The sequence below is a fragment of the Dromaius novaehollandiae genome, chromosome 35 (assembly GCF_036370855.1).
Source record: "Dromaius novaehollandiae isolate bDroNov1 chromosome 35, bDroNov1.hap1, whole genome shotgun sequence".
NCBI lineage: Eukaryota > Metazoa > Chordata > Aves > Casuariiformes > Dromaiidae > Dromaius > Dromaius novaehollandiae.
The window spans coordinates 86,184-105,879 of record NC_088134.1 but is presented as its reverse complement, the minus strand read 5'-3'; the positions used below and the strand labels follow the sequence as shown (position 1 = coordinate 105,879).

Here is a 19,696-nt window from a genome sequence, read left to right as displayed (position 1 = left end):
GGGCCCAGGCGTCCAGTCAAGGCTCACGGGAGGGGCCCAGGCGTCCGGGCGGGGCCCAGCAGCGAAGCCCCGGCGCCCCGGGGCATTGTGGGAACGGGGCCCAGGCGTCCGGGCGGCTCGCGGCCGTTGTGACGTCACGGCGCGGCGCCGCGCTCCCCGGGCGCCATTTTCGCGCCGCCCGTTGCCATAGCGACGCGCGCGCGCGCTTCCCGCCCGAGGCGGCGGGCGGAAGTGACGCGCGCGGAGGCGGCGGGGCCGGAAGCGGCGGGGCGGGGCCGGAAGCGGCTGTTGCGGCGGCGCCATGGCGGAGGCGGCGGCGGCCGGGGGCAGCCCCGAGGCCGGGGCCGAGGCCGAGGCCGAGGCCGGGGCCGAAGCCGGGGCCGGGGCCGAGCCGGGCCGGCGGCGGCCCCACGGGCTGCTCCAGCGCTATTACGGGCTGCCCGAGGCGGCGGGGGAGGCCCCGGACCCCGCCGACATCAACGGGCCCCACTTTGACCCGGAAGTGTACCTCACCAAGGTGACCCTTGACCCCGCCCCCCGGGTCACTGGAGACCCCCATGGGGGCAGCGTCGGGGGGCAGTTGGGGGCCCCCGGGGGGGCAGTTATGGGGCGCGGGGGGCAACCGAGGCCCCGGGCTGGGCCCTGGGGCGTCTTCAGGGGCTCGGGGGGCCTTTGGAGGCCCGGGGGGGGCAGTTGGGGGTCCCAGGGGGCAATTTTGGCCCTGTCTTGACCCCCCCAGCTGCACAGCGAGTGCCCGCTGGGGCCGTTGGGGGTCCAGGGGGTGTTTGGGGGTCCCGGGGGGGGCAGTCGGGGGTCTTGGGGAGGCAGTCGGGGGTCCTGGGGGGGCCGTTGGGGGTCCGGGGGGGCGGTTTGAGGTCCCGGGGGGGCAGTTTAACCCCTTGTTGCCCCCCCCCCAGCTGCGGAGCGAGTGCCCGCTGGGGCAGTCAGGGGTCCCGGGAGATGGTTGGGGGTCCCGGTGGGGCTGTTGGGGGTCCCGGGGGCTGTTGGGGGTCCCCGGGGGGGTCACGACCCCGTTTTGCCCCCCCCCCGCCAGCTGCGGAGCGAGTGCCCGCTGGGGCAGCTGCTGGCGCGCGAGGCCGAGCTGGTGCGGCAGATCCGGGCGCTCGACAGCGACATGCAGACGCTCGTCTACGAGAACTACAACAAGTTCATCTCCGCCACCGGTGCGGGCCCAGGCGTCCGGGCGGGACGGGGGGGCCCAGGTGTCCGGGGCGGGGGGGCGGCCAGGCTTCCGGGGCGGGGGGGCGGCCAGGGGGACCCAGGCATCCGGGGAGGGACCCAGGTGTCCAGGGGGGACCCAGACTTGGGGGGGGACCCAGGAGGGCCCAGGTGTCCGGGGAGGACCCAGGCATCCGGGGGGACCCCAGGAGGGCCCAGGTGTCCGGGGAGGACCCAGACTTGTTGGGGGGGGGATCCTGGAGGACCCAAATGTCTGGGGGGATCCCAGGAGGGCCCAGGCGCCTGGGGGGGGGGCAGACTTGGGGGAGGAGTCCAGGGGGGACCCAGGCATCTGAGGGGACCCCAGGGGACCCAGATGTCCGGGGGGGTCCCAGGAGGGCCCAGGCATCCGGGGAGGACCCAGAAGGGCCCAGGCGTCCGGGGAGAACCTGGGGGTGCCCAGGTGTTTGGGGACCCAGGCATCCGAGGGGGCCCAGGCGTGCGGGGAGGACCCAGGAGGGCCCAGGCGTCCGGGGGCCGAGGCGTGCGGGGACCCAGGCGTCCGGCCCCCCCCCCAGACACCATCCGGAAGATGAAGGCCGACTTCCGGCGCATGGAGGCCGAGATGGACGGTCTGGCCGCCAACATGGCCGCCATCACCGCCTCCAGCGCCCGCGTCAGCGCCGCGCTGCAGGAGCGGCACCGCCGTGGCGCCCAGCTCGCCGGTGCGCGGGTGGGGGGGGGGGGGTTGGGGGGGCCCTGGGGGGTGGGCCGGGGGGTTGGGGGCAGTTATGGGGCGTTGGGGGGGCCCTGGAGGGGCAGGTTCAGGGGGCTTGGCAGCAGATCTGGGGGGCTGGGGACAGTTGTGGGGTGTTGGGGGTTCCTGGGGGCAGATCTGGGGGGTTAAGAGGATCCCTGGGGGCAGATCTGGGGGGTTAAGAGGATCCCTGGGGGCAGATCTGGGGGGTTAAGGGGGGCCCTGGGGGGCAGCTCTGGGGGGTTGGGGGCAGTTATGGGGCATTGGGGGGGCCCTGGGGGTGGATCTGGGGGGTTAAGGGGGGCCCTGGGGGGCAGATCTGGGGGGCTGGGGGGGCCCTGGGGGGCAGATCTGGGGGGTGGGGGGGGTGTTTGGGCAGCTCTGGGGGAGGGGGGCCAGGCCCAGGGGGTGGATCCAGCCTCTGGCCCCGCCCCCTTTACCCTGGCCCCGCCCCTGCCCCACCCCTTGGCCTGGGCCTGGGCCTGCCCCTTCCTGTGGCCCCGCCCCCTTTGCCCTGGCCCCACCCACACTCTGGCCCCGCCCCTCTCCTGGCCCCACCCACATGCTGACTCCACCCCCTCATGGCCACACCCCTGGGCCCTCCCACCCCGTGACTCCACCCCCACATGGCCACACCCACCCTGAGACCCCACCCCCTCCTGGCCCCACCCAGACTGTGGCCCCACCCCCTCCTGGCCCCACCCAGACTGTGGCCCCGCCCCCTCCTGGCCCCACCCACCCTGTGACTCCACCCCTCCTGGCCCCACCCATGGCCCCACCCCCGGCCTGGCCCCACCCCCAGCCTGGCCCCGCCCCTGGTGCTGCCCTGGCCCTGGCCCCACCCACTCTGTGGCCCCGCCCCCTGGTCTGACCCCGCCCCCGCCCCGCCCCAGGGGTGCACGCGCTGCTGCGGAAGCTGCAGTTCCTGTTCGAGGTGCCGGGGCGGCTGCGGCGGTGGGCGGAGCCGGGCGGGGAGGCGGGGCGGGCGGTGCGCTGCCACGCCCGCGCCCGGGCCGTGCTGCGCCAGTACCGCCACCTGCCCTCCTTCCGCGCCATCGAGGACGAGAGCCGCGCCATCATGGCCGCCCTGGCCCAGCGCCTCCGCGCCCGCCTCCGGTGCGTGTGTCCCCCCCCGTGCGCCCTGGAGCCTACTGACGGCTGCTCTGGGGAGGTTCACTCTGGGGTCTACTGATAGCCACTCTGGGGATGCTCACTCGGGAGCCTACTGATAGCCGCTCTGGGAGCCTTTTGTTCTGGGGACGTTCGCTCTGGGGCCTACTGACAGCTGTTCTGGGGAGGTTCACTCTGGGGCCTACTGACAGCTGCTCTGGGGAGGTTCACTCTGGGTCCCACTAGCAACTGGTCTGGGAGCCTTTTTCTTTAGGGATGTGCACTCTGGGGCATACTGACAGCCACCCTGGGAGTCTTTTTCCTGGGGATGTTTACTCGGGGGCCTACTGATAACCGCTTCTGGGAGTCATTCTCCCTGGCGACATTCGCTGTGGGATCTACTGACAACCCAGAAACCTTTTTGCTGTGCTCAGAGTGTCTTGTATGGGATTTATTAATAACATGTCCTGAAGAAGGTTTCTTAGGGGCATGTTCATACTGGAGCCTAGTGATAACATTTATAGTGTTATATTGTTGTTCACTAGAATGTTACTGCTTTTATTATGTAACTTGTAATTTAGAAATTTATTAACAATTTTTATAATATTGTGTGTTTCAGAGTATGCTGATAAAGCTGTTAACTCTGAAACCTACTGTTTACTTTTGCAATTATTGTTGGTTCTATAACTTAATGGTTAGGGTTTTTTGGCGATGCCTTTGTTAACTCTGGAGCCTAATGTTGTCTGCGCCGCAGGGACGGCGCCTCGGACCCCAAGGAGCTGGCGGAGTGCGTGGAGCTGCTGCTGCAGCTGGAGGAGCCGCCCGAGGAGCTGTGCGAGGAGTTCCTGGCGCACGCCGGCGCCCGCCTGGAAGCCGAGCTGGCGGCGCTGGAGGCCGAGCTGCCGCCCGAGGGCGCTGAGGAGGACGAGGCCGCGCCGCCGCCGCCCACCGACATCCTCGACTTCGTCGACCGCGGCTGCTCCGCCTTCGTGGGCAACCTCTGCTTGCTGGCGGCCTCCTACCGCGGCCTCTTCGAGGGGCGCGCGGCGGCGGACGGCGGCGGCGGCGGAGGAGGAGGAGGAGGAGGAGGGCGGCTGGAGGCCTTCGCCGGCGGCCTGGCCGCCCGCTACTTCGCCCTGCTGGAGCGGCGCCTGGCGCTGGAGCGGGGCCTGGGCGACCCGGCGCTGCTGGTGCGGGCGCTCGACCGCTTCCACCGCCGCCTCCGCCCGCTGCTGCCGCTGCTGCCGCCCGCCGCCGCCGCCGCCGCCGCCGCCCTCGTGGCCCGCGCCGCCCGCCGCCGCCTCGCCCGCTACCTCGCCGCCCTCCAGGCCTTCGTCCTGGGCTGCCTGGGCGACGCCCGCCGGGCCCTGGCCGCCCCCCGGGCGCCGGGCAAGGAGGGGCCGCCGCTGCCGGAGCTCCTGGCCGCCCTGGCCGCCGCCGCCCTGGCGCAGCTCAAGGCCGTGCTGGCCTACGCCCGCCTCTTCACCGCCAAGGACGTCGCCTTCGCCAGCCTGCCCTACTTCAAGGTGCGCCCCTGGGGCGGGGGGGTGCGTTTGGGGGGGTCCCTGGGGTGATTTTGGGGGGTCCCGAGGTGGTTTGGGGGGGTCCTGAGGTGGTTTGGGGGTCCTTGAAATGGTTTTGGGGTCCCTGCGGGCAGTTTAGGGGTGGCAGGGGGCTGTTTGGGGGGTCCCTGGGGTGATTTTGGGGGTTTCCGAGGCGGTTTGGGGGGGTCCTGAGGCGGTTTGGGGGGTCCCGAGGCGGTTTGGGGGGGTCCCGAGGCGGTTTGGGGGGTCCTGAGGTGGTTTGGGGGGGTCCTGAGGTGGTTTGGGGGGTTCCCGAGGCAGTTTGGGGGGGTCCTGAGGCGGTTTGGGGGGTCCCGAGGCGGTTTGGGGGGGTCCTGAGGTGGTTTGGGGGGTTCCTGAGGTGGTTTGGGGGGTCCTGAGGCGGTTTGGGGGGTCCTGAGGCGGATTGGGGGGGTCCTGAGGCAGTTTGGGGGGTCCTGAGGTGGTTGGGGGGGTCCTGAGGCGGTTTGGGGGGGTCCTGAGGTGGTTTGGGGGGTCCTGAGGCGGTTTGGGGGGTCCTGAGGTGGTTTGGGGGGTTCCTGAGGCGGTTTGGGGGGGTCCTGAGGCGGTTTGGGGGGGTCTTGAGGCGGTTTGGGGGGGTCCTGAGGCGGTTTGGGGGTTCCTGAGGTGGTTTGGGGGGGTCCTGAGGCGGTTTGGGGGGGTCTTGAGGCGGTTTGGGGGGTTCCTGAGGTGGTTTGGGGGTTCCTGAGGTGGTTTGGGGGGGTCCTGAGGCGGTTTGGGGGGGTCCTGAGGTGGTTTGGGGGTTCCTGAGGCGGTTTGGGGGGGTCCTGAGGCGGTTTGGGGGGGTCCTGAGGCGGTTTGGGGGGGTCCTGAGGCGGTTTGGGGGGTCCTGAGACGGTTTTGGGGTCCCTGGAGGCAGTTTAGGGGTGGCAGGGGGTGGTTTGGGGGGTCCCTGGGGTGATTTTGGGGGTTTCCGAGGCGGTTTGGGGGGGTCCTGAGGCGGTTTGGGGGGTCCCGAGGAGGTTTGGGGGGGTCCCGAGGCGGTTTGGGGGGTCCTGAGGTGGTTTGGGGGGGTCCTGAGGTGGTTTGGGGGGTTCCCGAGGCAGTTTGGGGGGGTCCTGAGGCGGTTTGGGGGGTCCCGAGGCGGTTTGGGGGGGTCCTGAGGTGGTTTGGGGGGTTCCTGAGGTGGTTTGGGGGGTCCTGAGGCGGTTTGGGGGGTCCTGAGGCGGTTTGGGGGGTTCCTGAGGCGGTTTGGGGGGGTCCTGAGGCGGTTTGGGGGGGTCTTGAGGCGGTTTGGGGGGGTCCTGAGGCGGTTTGGGGGTTCCTGAGGTGGTTTGGGGGGGTCCTGAGGCGGTTTGGGGGGGTCTTGAGGCGGTTTGGGGGGGTCCTGAGGTGGTTTGGGGGTTCCTGAGGTGGTTTGGGGGGTCCTGAGGCGGTTTGGGGGGGTCCTGAGGCGGTTTGGGGGGGTCCCGAGGTGGTTTGGGGGTTCCTGAGGTGGTTTGGGGGGTCCTGAGGTGGTTTGGGGGGTCCTGAGGTGGTTTGGGGGTTCCTGAGGTTGTTTGGGGGTTCCTGAGGCGGTTTGGGGGGGTCCTGAGGTGGTTGGGGGGGTCCTGAGGCGGTTTGGGGGGTCCCGAGGCGGTTTGGGGGGGTCCTGAGGCGGTTTGGGGGGTCCCGAGGCGGTTTGGGGGGGTCCCGAGGTGGTTTGGGGGTTCCTGAGGTGGTTTGGGGGGTCCTGAGGTGGTTTGGGGGGGTCCTGAGGTGGTTTGGGGGTTCCTGAGGTTGTTTGGGGGTTCCTGAGGCGGTTTGGGGGGGTCCTGAGGCGGTTTGGGGGGGTCCTGAGGTGGTTGGGGGGGTCCTGAGGCGGTTTGGGGGGTCCCGAGGCGGTTTGGGGGGGTCCTGAGGTGGTTTGGGGGGTTCCTGAGGCGGTTTGGGGGGTCCTGAGGCGGTTTGGGGGGCCCTGAGGCGGTTTTGGGGTCCCTGGAGGCAGTTTAGGGGTGGCAGGGGGTGGTTTGGGGGGTCCCTGGGGTGATTTTGGGGGTTCCTGAGGCGGTTTGGGGGGGTCCTGAGGTGGTTTGGGGGGGTCCTGAGGGGGTTTGGGGGGGTCCTGAGGCGGTTTGGGGGGGTCCTGAGGCAGTTTGGGGGGGTCCTGAGGCGGTTTGGGGGGTCCTGAGGTGGTTTGGGGGGGTCCTGAGGCGGTTTTGGGGTCCCTGGGGTCAGTTTAGGGGTGGCAGGGGGCGGTTTTGGGGTCCCTGGGGGCAGTTTTGGGGTCCCCGAAACGGTTTGGGGTCCCTGGGGGCAGTTTTGGGGTCCCCAAGATGGTTTTGGGGTCCCTGGGGGCAGTTTAGGGGTGGCAGGGGGTGGTTTGGGGGGTCCCTGGGGTGATTTTGGGGGTCCCCGGGGTGGTTTTGCGGGTTCTTGAGGTCATTTTGGGGGGCCCTGGGGTGGTTTTGGGGTCCCTGACATGGTTTGGGGTCCCTGGGGCAGTTTGGGGGGGGCTCAGGGGTCCCTGGGGCGGTTGGGGGGCGGCAGGGGGCAGTTTGGGGTCGCTGACGCCCACAGACTTTTTTGGGGCCGCAGGGGCCGTTTTTGGGGCTGCCGAGGCCCCGTTTGGGGGTTCCCGGCCCCGTTTTTGGGGCTAATCGCGGCGATTTTGGCGCAGGGGGAGTTCTGCGCGGTGGCGGTGCGCGAGGGGGGTCACCCATGTCTGTAGTGGGACAGCGACATCCATAGCCATTTTTGGGGCCGCGGGGGCCGTTTTTGGGGCTGCCGAGGCCCCGTTTGGGGGTTCCCGGCCCCGTTTTTGGGGCTAATGGCGGCGATTTTGGCGCAGGGGGAGTTCTGCGCGGTGGCGGTGCGCGAGGGGCGTCACTGGTGTCCGTAAGGGACCACGGTGCCCGTAGCCGTTTTTGGGGCCGCAGGAGCCGTTTTTGGGGCTGCCGAGGCCCCGTTTGGGGGTTCCCGGCCCCGTTTTTGGGGCTAATCCTGGCGATTTTGGCGCAGGGGGAGTTCTGCGCGGTGGCGGTGCCCGAGGGGGGTCACCCATGTCTGTAGTGGGACAGCGACGTCCGTAGCCATTTTTGGGGCCGCAGGAGGCGTTTTTGGGGCTGCCGAGGCCCCGTTTGGGGGTTCCCAGCCCCGTTTTTGGGGCTAATGGTGGCGATTTTGGCGCAGGGGGAGTTCTGCGCGGTGGCGGTGCGCGAGGGGCTGGTGGTGGCCTTCGTGCGCTGGCTCTGCCGCACGGCGCGCGGCTTCTGCGAGGGCCCGGCCGAGCGGGGGGCCCCGGCGGCACCCCCGGCCCTGCTGCTGCTCCTCGCCCGCCTCTGCCTCGACTACGAGGCCGCCACCATCAGCTACGTCCTCACCCTCACCGACGAGCAGTTCCCCCCCGAGGTGAGGCCCCGCGCGGTGGCCCTGTCCCCAGATGTCCCCAAGCGTCCCCGACGGGGCCCCTGTGTCCCCCCGGATCCCCCCCCTGCTCCTCTGCGGCTCCGGGGCACGGTGGTGGGTGCAGAGGTGAGGGGATCTTTTTTTGTGTCCCCAAAATGTCCCCGTGAGGGTCCAAGATGTCCCCAGGGACCCTAAGATGGCCCTGGGGTCCCCAAGCGTCCCCAACGAGCCCCCAGTGTCCCCCCGGATCCCCCCCCTGCTCCTCTGCGGCCCCGGGGAACGGTGGTGGGTGCAGAGGCGAGGGGATCTTTTCTTGTGTCCCCAAAATGTCCCTGTGAGGGTCCAAGATGTCCCCAGGGACCCTGAGATGGCCCTGGGGTCCCCAAGGGTCCCCAACGAGCCCCCGGTGTCCCCCCGGATCCCCCCTGCACTCCTCTGCGGCTCCGGGGAACGGTGGTGGGTGTAGAAGCGAGGGGATCTTCTCTTGTGTCCCCAAAATGCCACCAAAATGTCCCCATAAGGGTCCAAGGTGTCCCCAGGGACCCTGAGATGGCCCTGGGGTCCCCAAGTGTCCCCAAGGGTCCCCAACAAGCCCCCGGTGTCCCCCCAGATCCCCCCCCGCGCGCCTCTGTGGCTCCGGGGAAGCGTCTGCAAACGTGCACAAAATGTCCCCAGGTGTCCACAAATGTCCTCAAATGTTCTCAAACGTCCCCAAGTGTCCCCAAAATGTTCTCAAATGTCTATGAATTTCCACAAAATGTCCTCAAGTGTCCCCAAAACGTCCTCAAATGTCCATAAACGTGCACAAGATGTCCCAAAGCAAACACAAAACGTCCACAAATGTCCTCAAATGTCCCCAAGTGCCCACAAAACGTCCACAAACGTCCCCAAACGTGCACAAGATGTCCCCAGGTGTCCTCAAAATGTCCCCAAGTGTCCCCAAAACATCCTTAAACATCCACAAACGTGCACAGCATGTCCCAAAGCGTCCACAAAACCTTCCCGAATGTCCCCAAACGTGCACGAGATGTCCCCAGGTGTCCTCAAAATGTCCCCAAGTGTCCCCAAAACATCCCCAAACGTCCCCAAACGTGCACAAGATGTCCCCAGGTGTCCTCAAAATGTCCCCAAGTGTCCCCAAAACATCCCCAAACGTCCCCAAACGTGCACAAGATGTCCCAAAATGTCCACAAAACCTTCCCGAACGTCCCCAAACGTGCACAAGATGTCCCCAGGTGTCCTCAAAATGTCCCCAAGTGTCCCCAAAACATCCCCGAACGTCCCCAAACGTGCACGAGATGTCCCAAAGCGCCCCCAAAACATCCCCAAACGTCCCCAAACGTGCACAAGATGTCCCCAGGTGTCCTCAAAATGTCCCCAAGTGTCCCCAAAACATCCCCGAACGTCCCCAAACGTGCACAAGATGTCCCAAAATGTCCACAAAACCTTCCCGAACGTCCCCAAACATGCACAGCATGTCCCCAAGTGTCCCCAAAACATCCCCGAACGTCCCCAAACGTGCACGAGATGTCCCCAGGTGTCCTCAAAATGTCCCCAAGTGTCCCCAAAACATCCCCAAACGTCCCCAAACGTGCACAAGATGTCCCCAGGTGTCCTCAAAATGTCCCCAAGTGTCCCCAAAACATCCCCGAACATCCCCAAACGTGCACGAGATGTCCCAAAGCGCCCCCAAAACGTCCCCGAACGTCCCCAAGCGCCCCCCTGACGCGTCCCCCCCCCCCGCGCGCCCGCAGGAGGGGGCCCCGCCGGGGACGCCGGGGACGGCGCTGGGCGCGGAGGCCCGCGAGGCGGCCCAGCGGCTCCTCGACCACTACGTGAAGGTGCAGGGTGCCGCCGTGGCCCAGATGCTGCGCAAGAGCGTGGAGACCCGCGACTGGCTGGGCACCGCCGAGCCCCGCAACGTGCGCGCCGTCATGAAGCGCGTCGTCGAGGACACCACCGCCATCGACGTCCAGGTCCGCCCCGCGGCCGGGGGGCTTTTGGGGGGGCTCCTAGAGCCCCTTGGGGGGGTGCTGGGGGCACCGAGGTGGCCCCATGGGGGTCCTGCAGAAGTTTTGGGGGTCCCTGGGGTATTTAGGGGGGTCCTGGGGGAGCCTAGATGTCCCCATGGGAGTCCTGGAGGAGTTTTGGGGGGTCCCTGGGGCATTTAGAGGGTCCTGGCGGAGCCCAGACATCCTCAGGGGGGTCCTGGGGGAGTTTTGGGGGGGGTCTCTGGGGCATTTGGGGGTCCTGGGGGCACCTAGGTGGCCCCATGGGGGTTCCTGGGGCATTTAGAGGGGTCCTGGGGGAGCCTAGATGTCCCCATGGATGTTCTGGAGGAGTTTGGGGGGGTCTCTCGGGCATTTAGGGGGCTCCTGGGGGTCCTGGGGGGACCTAGGTGGCCCCATGGGGGTCCTGGAGAGGTTTTGGGGGTCTTTGGGGCATTTAGAGGGGTCCTGGGGGAGCCCAGACGTCCCCGGGGGGGTCCTGGGGGAGTTTTGGGGGGGGTCCCTGGGGTATTTGGGGGTCCTGGGGGGACCTAGGTGGCCCCATGGGGGTCCTGGAAAGGTTTCGGGGGTCCCTGGGGCATTTAGAGGGGTCCTGGGGGAGCCCAGATGTCCCCAGGGGGATTCTGGAGGAGTTTGGGGGGGGTTCTGGGGCATTTGGGGGTCCTGGGGGCACCTAGGTGGCCCCATGGGGGTCCTAGAGGAGTTTTGGGGGTCCTTGGGGCATTTAGGGAGGTTCTGGGGGAGCCTAGATGTCCCCATGAGCGTCCTGGGGGAGTTTGGGGGGTCTCTGGGGCATTTGGGGGTCCCGGAGGGGTCCTGGGGGGACCTGGGTGGCCCCATGGGGGTCCTGCAGAAGTTTTGGGGGTCCCTGGGGCATTTAGAGGGGTCCTGGGGGAGCCCAGATGTCCCCAGGGGGGTCCTGGGGGAGTTTGGGGGGTCCCTGGGGCATTTAGGGGGGTCTTGGGGGGGGGGCAAGATGTCCCTGGGAGGGTTTTGGGGGATCCCTGGGGTATTTAGGGGGGTCCTGGGGGTCCCTGAAGTGTCCCTGGTGGTCTGGGGGGGTCTGGGGGTGCCCAGGGGGGCTGGGGGGGGTTGGGGCTGCCCGGGGGGGTCTGGGGGTGCTGACGGCGCCGGGGGGGGGGTCCGCAGGTGGGGCAGCTCTTCGAGGAGGGGGTGCGGCGGGCGCAGAGCAGCGACTCGAGCCGGCGCGCCTTCTCCGTGTACAGCAGCTCGCGGGCGCCGGGGCGCTACGCCCCCAGCTACACGCCAAGGTCAGGCGTCGGCACGCGTGTCGGAGCGTGTCACGCCCCGTGTCACACACCCCCGGCACCCCCTGTCACCCCCTGCCACCCCCCGCCACCCCCGTGTTCCTAGCTCTGCCCCCCGCGCCCCCAGCTACACGCCAAGCTCAGGTGTCGTCACGCGTGGCGGAGCGTGTCACGCTCCGTGTCACACCCCCACGCCACCACCTGTCACCCCCTGCCACCCCCTGTCACCCCGTCACCCCCCGCCACCCCCGTGTTCCTGGCTCTGCCCCCCGCGCCCCCAGCTACACGCCAAGGTCAGGCGTCGGCACGCGTGTCGGAGCGTGTCACGCCCCATGTCACACCCCCCTGTCACCCCCTGTCACCCCCTGTCACCCCCTGCCACCCCGTCACCCCCTGTCACCCCCGTGTTCCTGGCTCTGCCCCCCGCGCCCCCAGCTACACGCCAAGGTCAGGCGTCGTCACGCGTGTCGGAACGTGTCACGCTCCGTGTCACACCCCCCCGCCACCCCCTGTCACCCCCTGCCACCCCGTCACCCCCGTGTTCCTGGCTCTGCCCCCCGCGCCCCCAGCTACACGCCAAGGTCAGGCTTCGTCACGCGTGTCGGAGCGTGTCACGCCCCGTGTCACACCCCCCCGCCACCCCCCTGTCACCCCCTGCCACCCCGTCACCCCCCGCCACCCCCGTGTTGCTGGCTCTGCCCCCCGCGCCCCCAGCTACACGCCAAGGTCAGGCGTCGTCACGCGTGTCGGAGCGTGTTACGCCCCGTGTCACACCCCCCCGCCACCCCCTGTCACCCCCTGTCACCCCCCGCCACCCCCGTGTTCCTGGCTCTGCCCTCCGCGCCCCCAGCTACACACCAAGGTCAGGCGTCGGCACGCGTGTCGGAGCGTGTCACGCCCCATGTCACACCCCCCCGCCACCCCCTGTCACCCCCTGTCACCCCGTCACCCCCCGCCACCCCCGTGTTCCTGGCTCTGCCCCCCGCGCCCCCAGCTACACGCCAAGGTCAGGCGTCGGCACGCGTGGCGGAGCGTGTCACGCTCCGTGTCACACCCCCCCGCCACCCCCTGTCACCCCCTGTCACCCCCCGCCACCCCCGTGTTCCTGGCTCTGCCCCCCGCGCCCCCAGCTACACGCCAAGGTCAGGCGTCGGCACGCGTGTTGGAGCGTGTCACGCTCCGTGTCACACCCCCACGCCACCCCCTGTCACCCCCGTCACCCCCCGCCACCCCCGTGTTCCTGGCTCTGCCCCCCGCGCCCCCAGCTACACGCCAAGGTCAGGCGTCGGCACGCGTGTCGGAGCGTGTCACGCCCCATGTCACACCCCCCTGTCACCCCCTGTCACCCCCTGTCACCCCCTGCCACCCCGTCACCCCCTGTCACCCCCGTGTTCCTGGCTCTGCCCCCCGCGCCCCCAGCTACACGCCAAGGTCAGGCGTCGTCACGTGTGGCGGAGCGTGTCACGCCCCATGTCACACCCCCCCGGCACCCCCTGTCACCCCCTGCCACCCCGTCACCCCCCGCCACCCCCGTGTTCCTGGCTCTGCCCCCCGCGCCCCCAGCTACACGCCAAGGTCAGGCGTCGTCACGCGTGGCGGAGCGTGTCACGCTCCGTGTCACACCCCCACGCCACCCCCTGTCACCCCCGTCACCCCCCGCCACCCCCGTGTTCCTGGCTCTGCCCCCCGCGCCCCCAGCTACACGCCAAGGTCAGGCGTCGGCACGCGTGTTGGAGCGTGTCACGCCCCGTGTCACACCCCCACGCCACCCCCTGTCACCCCCCGCCACCCCCCGCCACCCCCGTGTTCCTGGCTCTGCCCCCCGCGCCCCCAGCTACACGCCAAGGTCAGGCGTCGGCACGCGTGTCGGAGCGTGTCACGCCCCGTGTCATGTCCCGTGTCACCCCCGCGTCACCCCTCTACACTCCCATGTTCGTGTCTGTCCCCAACTGCCCACCGTCTGTCCCCATGTCCCTGATTGTCACCATGTTCCCAACTGCCCCCCGCCTGTCCCTGTGTCCCCCGATGTCCCCGTGTCCCCGACGTCCCTGCGTCTGCCCTCGTCCCACGCGATGGTCCCTGCGTCCCCTGACGTCCCCGTGTCCCCTGACGTCCCCGCATCCCCAGCGCCCCCCTGTCCCACGCGGTGTCCCCGCGTCCCCTGACGTCCCCGCGTCCCCTGACATCCCTGATGTCCCCGTGTCCCCTGACGTCCCCAGCGCCCCCATGGACACCCACCTGCTCAGCAACATCCAGAAACTCTTCTCCGAGCGCGTCGACATCTTCAGCCCCGTCGAGTTCAACAAGGTGAGCTGTCCCCACGCGTCCCCAAACGTCCCCAAACGTCCCCAGGTGTCCCCAAGCGTCCCCGAGTGTCCCCAAACCTCCCCAGTCATCCCCAAACATCCCCAGGCATCGCCAAGCGTCCCCAAGTGTCCCTGAGCGTCCCCACACGTCCCCAAGCTGTCCCTAGGTGTCCCCAAGCATCCCCAGGTGTCCCTAGGTGTCCCCACACGTCCCTGTGCTGTCCCCGAGGGTCCCCAGGTGTCCCCAAATGTCCCTGATGGGGATCAGGGTGTCCCCTGGGGCTGATGGCAGGGACAAGGCGTTCCTGTGCTCTTGTGACATGTCCCCAGTGTCCCCGGGGCCGCTGGCACCATGGTGTCCCTGTGCCCTCGTGCCCCATGTCCCCAACGTCCCCTGGAGTTGATAGCACCACGGTGTCCCTGTCTCCTCGTGCCACGTCCCCAGTGTCCCCTGGGGCCGATGGCAGGGACAAGGTGTCCCCTTGTGCCCCATGTCCCTGATGTCCCCTGGGGCTGCTGGCACCACAGTGTCCCCACGACGTGTCCCCAACGTCCCCAGGGGTTGATAGCACCATGGTGTCCCCGTCCCCTTGTGCCCCGTGTCCCCAGCGTCCCCCGTGGCTGCTGGCACCGCGGTGTCCCCACGACGCGTCCCCAACATCCCCAGGGGTTGATAGCACCATGGTGTCCCCATCGCCTTGTGCCCCGTGTCCCCAATGTCCCCCGTGGCTGCTGGCACCGCGGTGTCCCCGTCCCCTTGTGCCCCATGTCCCCAACGTCCCCCGTGGCTGCTGGCACCGCGGTGTCCCCACGACGCGTCCCCAACATCCCCAGGGGTTGATAGCACCATGGTGTCCCCATCGCCTTGTGCCCCGTGTCCCCAATGTCCCCCGTGGCTGCTGGCACCGCGGTGTCCCCGTCCCCTTGTGCCCCGTGTCCCCAACATCCCCCGTGGCTGCTGGCACCGCGGTGTCCCCGTCCCCTTGCGCCCCGTGTCCCCAGCGTCCCCCGTGGCTGCTGGCACCGCGGTGTCCCCACGGCGCGTCCCCACCGTCCCCAGGTGTCGGTGCTGACGGGGATCATCAAGATCAGCCTGAAGACGCTGCTGGAGTGCGTGCGGCTGCGGACGCTGGGCCGCTTCGGGCTGCAGCAGGTGCAGGTGGACGCCCACTACCTGCAGCTCTACCTGTGGCGCTTCGCCGCCGACGAGGGGCTCGTGCAGGGGCTGCTCGACGAGATCGTGGCCAGCGCCGGGCACCGCTGCCTCGACCCGGCGCCCATGGAGCGCAGCGTCGTCGAGCTGCTCTGCGAGCGCGGGTAGGACACGCCAGGAACACGCCAAGGACACGGGACGCGCGGGGGACATGGGATGCACGCGGGAGCGTGGGCAGCGCCGGGCACCGCTGCCTCGACCCGGCGCCCATGGAGCGCAGCGTCGTCGAGCTGCTCTGCGAGCGCGGCTAGGACACGCCAGGAACACGCCAAGGACACGGGACGCGCGGGGGATGCACACGGGACACGCAACGTGGCATGGAACCGGGGCCAGCGCCGGGCACCGCTGCCTCGACCCGGCGCCCATGGAGCGCAGCGTCGTCGAGCTGCTCTGCGAACGCGGCTAGGACACGCCAGGAACACGCCAAGGACACGGGACGCGCGGGGGATGCACGTGGGACACGGGAGCGGGGCCAGCGCCGGGCACCGCTGCCTCGACCCGGCGCCCATGGAGCGCAGCGTCGTCGAGCTGCTCTGCGAACGCGGGTAAAACACGCTAAGAACACGCCAAGGACACGGGACGCGCGTGGGACACGGGATGCACGCGGGAGCGGGGCCAGCGCCGGGCACCGCTGCCTCGACCCGGCGCCCATGGAGCGCAGCGTCGTCGAGCTGCTCTGCGAACGCGGGTAGGACACGCCAGGAACACGCCAAGGACACGGGACGCGCGTGGGATGCACGTGGGACACGGGAGCGTGGGCAGCGCCGGGCACCGCTGCCTCGACCCGGCGCCCATGGAGCGCAGCGTCGTCGAGCTGCTCTGCGAACGCGGGTAAAACACGCCAGGAACACGCCAAGGACACGGGACGCGCGTGGGATGCACACGGGACACGGGATGCACGCGGGAGCGTGGGCAGCGCCGGGCACCGCTGCCTCGACCCGGCGCCCATGGAGCGCAGCGTCGTCGAGCTGCTCTGCGAACGCGGGTAGGACACGCCAGGAACACGCCAAGGACACGCCAAGGACATGGATGACGCTGGGCAGCACGGACAGAGCACTTGTAGCAATGTGTGTTGACGTGACACGCGTGTAGCCCCGTGGTGGAATCACATGTTGGAGGCGGAAGTGGGTCCCGTGTGCCAGCACACGCGTGTCAGGCCGTGCCGTGCGTGTCCCCGCGCGCTCAGCCCCTCTTCCCGTGTCCTGGCACACGCGTGTCCCCCCATGCGTGCTGCCAGGTCCCGTGTCCCTGCACACGCGTGTCAGTCCGTGTCCCACGCGTCCCTGCATGTCCGGAGCTTTGTCCCGTGTCCCAGCACACGCGTGTCAGCCCGTGTCCCGCCTGCCCATCGCCGGGGCCCTCCCGTGTCCCCGGGGGGGGGGGGCTGCACACGCGTGTCCTGCGCGCGGGGACGTCCCGTGTCACCGCGTCACCGACTGCACCAATAAAAACACGTGAGCTGCTGCCGCCTCCCTGCTTGCGCCCGGACGCCTGGGCCCCCTGGGGCGGGGTGGGGGGGGGGGGGCACCCGGACGCCTGGGCCCCCCCCAAACAAAGCCTCGGGGAGCGACTTGGTGCAGCGGCGTTTAATGGCAGCTCGGGAGGGGCCCAGGCGTCCGGGAGGTGCCCAGGTGTCTGGGTGGGGCCCAGGCGTCCGGGAGGGATCCGGGAGGGGCCCAGGCGTCCAGGAAGGGCCCAGGCATCCGGGAGGGATCCAGGCGTCCGGGAGGGATCCAGGCGTCCGGGAAGGGCCCAGGCGTCCGGGAGGGATCCGGGAGGGGCCCAGGCATCCGGGAGGGGCCCAGGCATCCGGGAGGGACCCAGGCGTCCGGGAAGGGCCCAGGCGTCCGGGAGGGGTGCAGGAGGGGCCCAGGCATCCGGGCGGGGCCCAGGCGTCCGGGAAGGGCCCAGGCGTCCGGGAGGGGTCCGGGCGGGGCCCAGGCGTCTGGGGGGGCCCAGGCGTCCGGGAGGGATCCGGGAGGGGCCCAGGCGTCCGGCTCAGTAGCGGCCGAGGCGACACATGTCGCAGCGGCAGGCGGCAGCGGTGACGACGGCGACGTCCTCGTGGCGGCCGCCCGGGCACTCGAGCCGCACGCGCACCTGGGGGGGGGGGCACGAGGGGCTGGCACAAGCGCGTGCGACGCACGGGGGGGGGCCACGGCCTTGCACGCTCGTCCCCCTCCCCCCACCGAGTCTCTTGCACACGCTGCCCCTCCCCCTCCAGCCCTTTGCACGAGGATTCTTTTGCACGAGGATCCTTTTGCACGAGGACCCCCCGTGTCGCACGAGGCCCCCATCGAATGAGCCCCCCCGTCGCACGAGGACCCATTGCACCAGCCCCCCCCGTCGCATGCAGCCCCGTTGCACGAGGACCCTCTTGCACGAGGACCCCCCCCGGTCACCCACAGCCCCTCCCTGTCGCACGAGGCCCTGTGACACAAGACCCTGTCGCACGAGGACCCACCATGTCACACGAGGCCCCCCCCGTTGCACGAGGCCCCTTGCACGAGGACCTTTTTGCACGAGAACCCCATTGCACGAGGCCCTGTCGCACAAGGACCCCCTCTCGCACGAGGATCCCTATGTTGCACGAGGATCCTTTTGCACGAGGACCCGCCATGTCACACGAGGACCCCTCCCTCGCACAAGGACCCCTATGTCGCACGAGGCCCTGTCACACGAGGCCCCCCCCGTTGCACGAGGACCCATTGCACCAGCCCTTCTCCCTTGTCGCATGAGGCCCCGTTGCACAAGGCCTCTTGCACGAGGACCCTTTTGCACGAGGACCCCCTTGCACGAGGTCCCCATCACACGAGGCCCCCCCCCGGTCGCACGAGGCCCCATCGCACGAGGCCTCTTGCACGAGGACCCTTTTGCACGAGGCCCCTTTTGCACGAAGACCCCCATGTTGCACGAGGACCCCCTTGCACGAGGCTCCCTTGCATGAGGCTCCCTTGCACGAGGACCCCCTTGCACGAGGACCCCCTTGCACGAGGCTCTCTTGCACGAGGTCCCCATCGCACAAGGGCCCCCCGCTCACACGAGGACCCTTTTGCACGAGGACCCTCCATGTCACACGACGACCCCCCTGTTGCACGAGGACCCCCTCGCACGAGGGCCCCCCCAGTCACACGAGGACCCATTGCACCAGGCCCCCCCGTCGCACGAGGCCTCTTGCACGAGGCCCCTTTTGCACGAGGCCCCGCCATGTCGCACGAGGCTCCCTTGCACGAGGACCCCCCCGTCGGACACAGCCCCCCCCCCAGTCACACGAGGACCCATTGCACCAGGCCCCCCCGTCGCACGAGGCCCCTTTTGCACGAGGCCTCTTGCACGAGGACCCTTTTGCACGAGGACCCCATTGCACAAGGCCCCGTTGCACGAGGCCTCTTGCACGAGGACCCTTTTGCACGAGGACCCCCATGTTGCACGAGGACCCCCTTGCACGAGGCTCCCTTGCACGAGGACCCTCCATGTCGCACGAGGCCCCTTTTGCACGAGGCCCCCCCCGCCACCGCCGTCCCCCGCGTCCGTCCCCCCCCCCCGGGGGCCGTCACCTTGCGCGGGCGGGCGAGGGTGCAGCAGCGGGCGACGGCGGTGACGTTGTGACGGAGGCCGCTGGCCGCCCGCACGGCCGCCCGCGCGGGGAAGGCGCCCGACTCGCAGCCCCCGGCGCAGCCCCGCGCCGCCCCCCGGCACCCGCCGGCCCCGCCCAGCCCCGCCCCTGCCGCCAGCGTCACCGGGGGGGCGGCGGGGGGGGGCACCGGGGGGGGGGGACCGCGAAGGGGGGGGGGGACCCGAACGCCGGGGTCCCTTGGTTGGGGGGGGAGGGGGTACTGGGACACCTGGGACCTGGGGGGGGGGTACTGGGACAGCTGGGCCCCTGGGGGGGGCGGGGGGCGTCCCGGGGGGGCACCGGGGGGGGGGGACCGCGGGGGGGGGGGGGGACCCGAACGCCGGGGTCCCTTGGTTTTGGGGGGGGTACTGGGACACCTGGGCCCCTGGGGGGGGGTACTGGGACAGCTGGGACCTTGGGGGGGGTGGGGGGCGTCCCGGGGTGGGGGGGGACACCGGGGGGGGTGAGGGGGGCACCGGGGGGGGCACCGGGGGGGGGGAACCCAAACGCCGGGGTCCCTTGGTTGGGGGGGGGAGGGGGGTTCTGGGACACCTGGGCCCCTGTGGGGGGGGAAGCCCTCGGGGCGGGGGGGGGGACACGGGGGGGGCACCGGGGGGGGAGGGGGACAGCAGGGCCCCTTGGCGGGGGGGGCGACGGGGGGGAGAACGGGAGGCTTGGGCCCCTTGGGGGGGGAGGGGCACCCGGACACCTGGGCCCCTTTGGGGGGGGGGAAGGGACAGCTGGACACCGGGGACCCTTGGGGGGGGGACACCTGGGCCCCTTGGGGGGGGGCAATGACACCCGGACGCCAGGGACCCTGGGATGGCTGGGGGGGGCACTCGGACACCTGGGCCCCTTGGGGGGGGGGAGGGATGCATGGACTCCTTGGCCGGGGGGGGGGTGGGGGGGACACCCGGACACCTGGGCCCCCTGGGGGGGGGGGCAGGGGGACACCGGGGCCCCGTGGCTGGGGGGGGGGTGACGGGATGGGATACTGGGGCCCCCCCGGATGGCAGGGCGGGGGGGGGGGGGGACAGGACGCCGGGGCCCCTCGGGGGGAGGGGCAGGGGGACACTGGGGCCCCTTGGGGGGGGGCAATGACACCCGGGATGGCTGGGGAGGGGGGGGGGCACCCGGACGCCTGGGCCCTTTGGGTGGGGGGGGGGGGAGGGGGCTCCCGGCCGCCTGGGCCCCCCCGCTCCTTACAGCGCAGGCGGCAGCCGGGCGCGGAGGCCGCGGGCAGGGCCGGGGGCAGCAGCAGCGCCAGCAGGAGCCCGAGGGCGGCCATGGCGGCGGTGGGCGGAGCCGGACGCCTGGGCCCCCCGCGG

The 19,696-nt window shown here is 70.3% G+C and overlaps 2 protein-coding genes across 2 annotated transcripts; one reads left to right on the top strand and one right to left on the bottom strand.

Annotated features, from left to right (window-relative positions):
• The first annotated feature begins 234 nt into the window (after window positions 1-234).
• VPS51 (VPS51 subunit of GARP complex) lies at window positions 235-16,215 on the top strand. Its single transcript, XM_064503275.1, has 10 exons — window positions 235-517; window positions 1,055-1,184; window positions 1,758-1,904; window positions 2,830-3,052; window positions 3,801-4,572; window positions 7,741-7,959; window positions 9,711-9,932; window positions 11,115-11,236; window positions 13,453-13,540; window positions 14,600-16,215. The coding sequence occupies exons 1-10, from the start codon at window positions 302-304 to the stop codon at window positions 14,858-14,860; spliced, it is 2,400 nt and encodes a 799-aa protein (XP_064359345.1). The 5' UTR covers window positions 235-301; the 3' UTR covers window positions 14,861-16,215.
• Window positions 16,216-16,323: 108 nt separating this feature from the next.
• Window positions 16,324-19,683, bottom strand: GPHA2 (glycoprotein hormone subunit alpha 2). Its single transcript, XM_064503277.1, has 3 exons — window positions 19,575-19,683; window positions 18,310-18,476; window positions 16,324-16,852 (listed from the first exon to the last, which is right to left on the bottom strand). Exons 1-3 carry the CDS (start codon window positions 19,654-19,656, stop codon window positions 16,751-16,753), a joined length of 351 nt encoding a protein of 116 aa, XP_064359347.1. The 5' UTR covers window positions 19,657-19,683; the 3' UTR covers window positions 16,324-16,750.
• Between the last annotated feature and the right edge of the window lie 13 nt (window positions 19,684-19,696).

Excerpts from the sequence above, each read along its gene's own strand:
- VPS51 (XM_064503275.1), top strand. The coding sequence starts at position 302 with ATGGCGGAGGCGGCGGCGGCCGGGGGCAGCCCCGAGGCCGGGGCCGAG. Across the intron at positions 518-1,054 it reads CGGAAGTGTACCTCACCAAG|CTGCGGAGCGAGTGCCCGCT; the intron begins GTGACCCTTGAC and ends CCCCCCCGCCAG. Across the intron at positions 9,933-11,114 it reads CCACCGCCATCGACGTCCAG|GTGGGGCAGCTCTTCGAGGA; the intron begins GTCCGCCCCGCG and ends GGGGGTCCGCAG.
- GPHA2 (XM_064503277.1), bottom strand. The coding sequence starts at position 19,656 with ATGGCCGCCCTCGGGCTCCTGCTGGCGCTGCTGCTGCCCCCGGCCCTG. Across the intron at positions 18,477-19,574 it reads GCCCGGCTGCCGCCTGCGCT|GGGCGGGGCTGGGCGGGGCC; the intron begins GTAAGGAGCGGG and ends CGCTGGCGGCAG. Across the intron at positions 16,853-18,309 it reads CCCTCGCCCGCCCGCGCAAG|GTGCGCGTGCGGCTCGAGTG; the intron begins GTGACGGCCCCC and ends CCCCCCCCCCAG.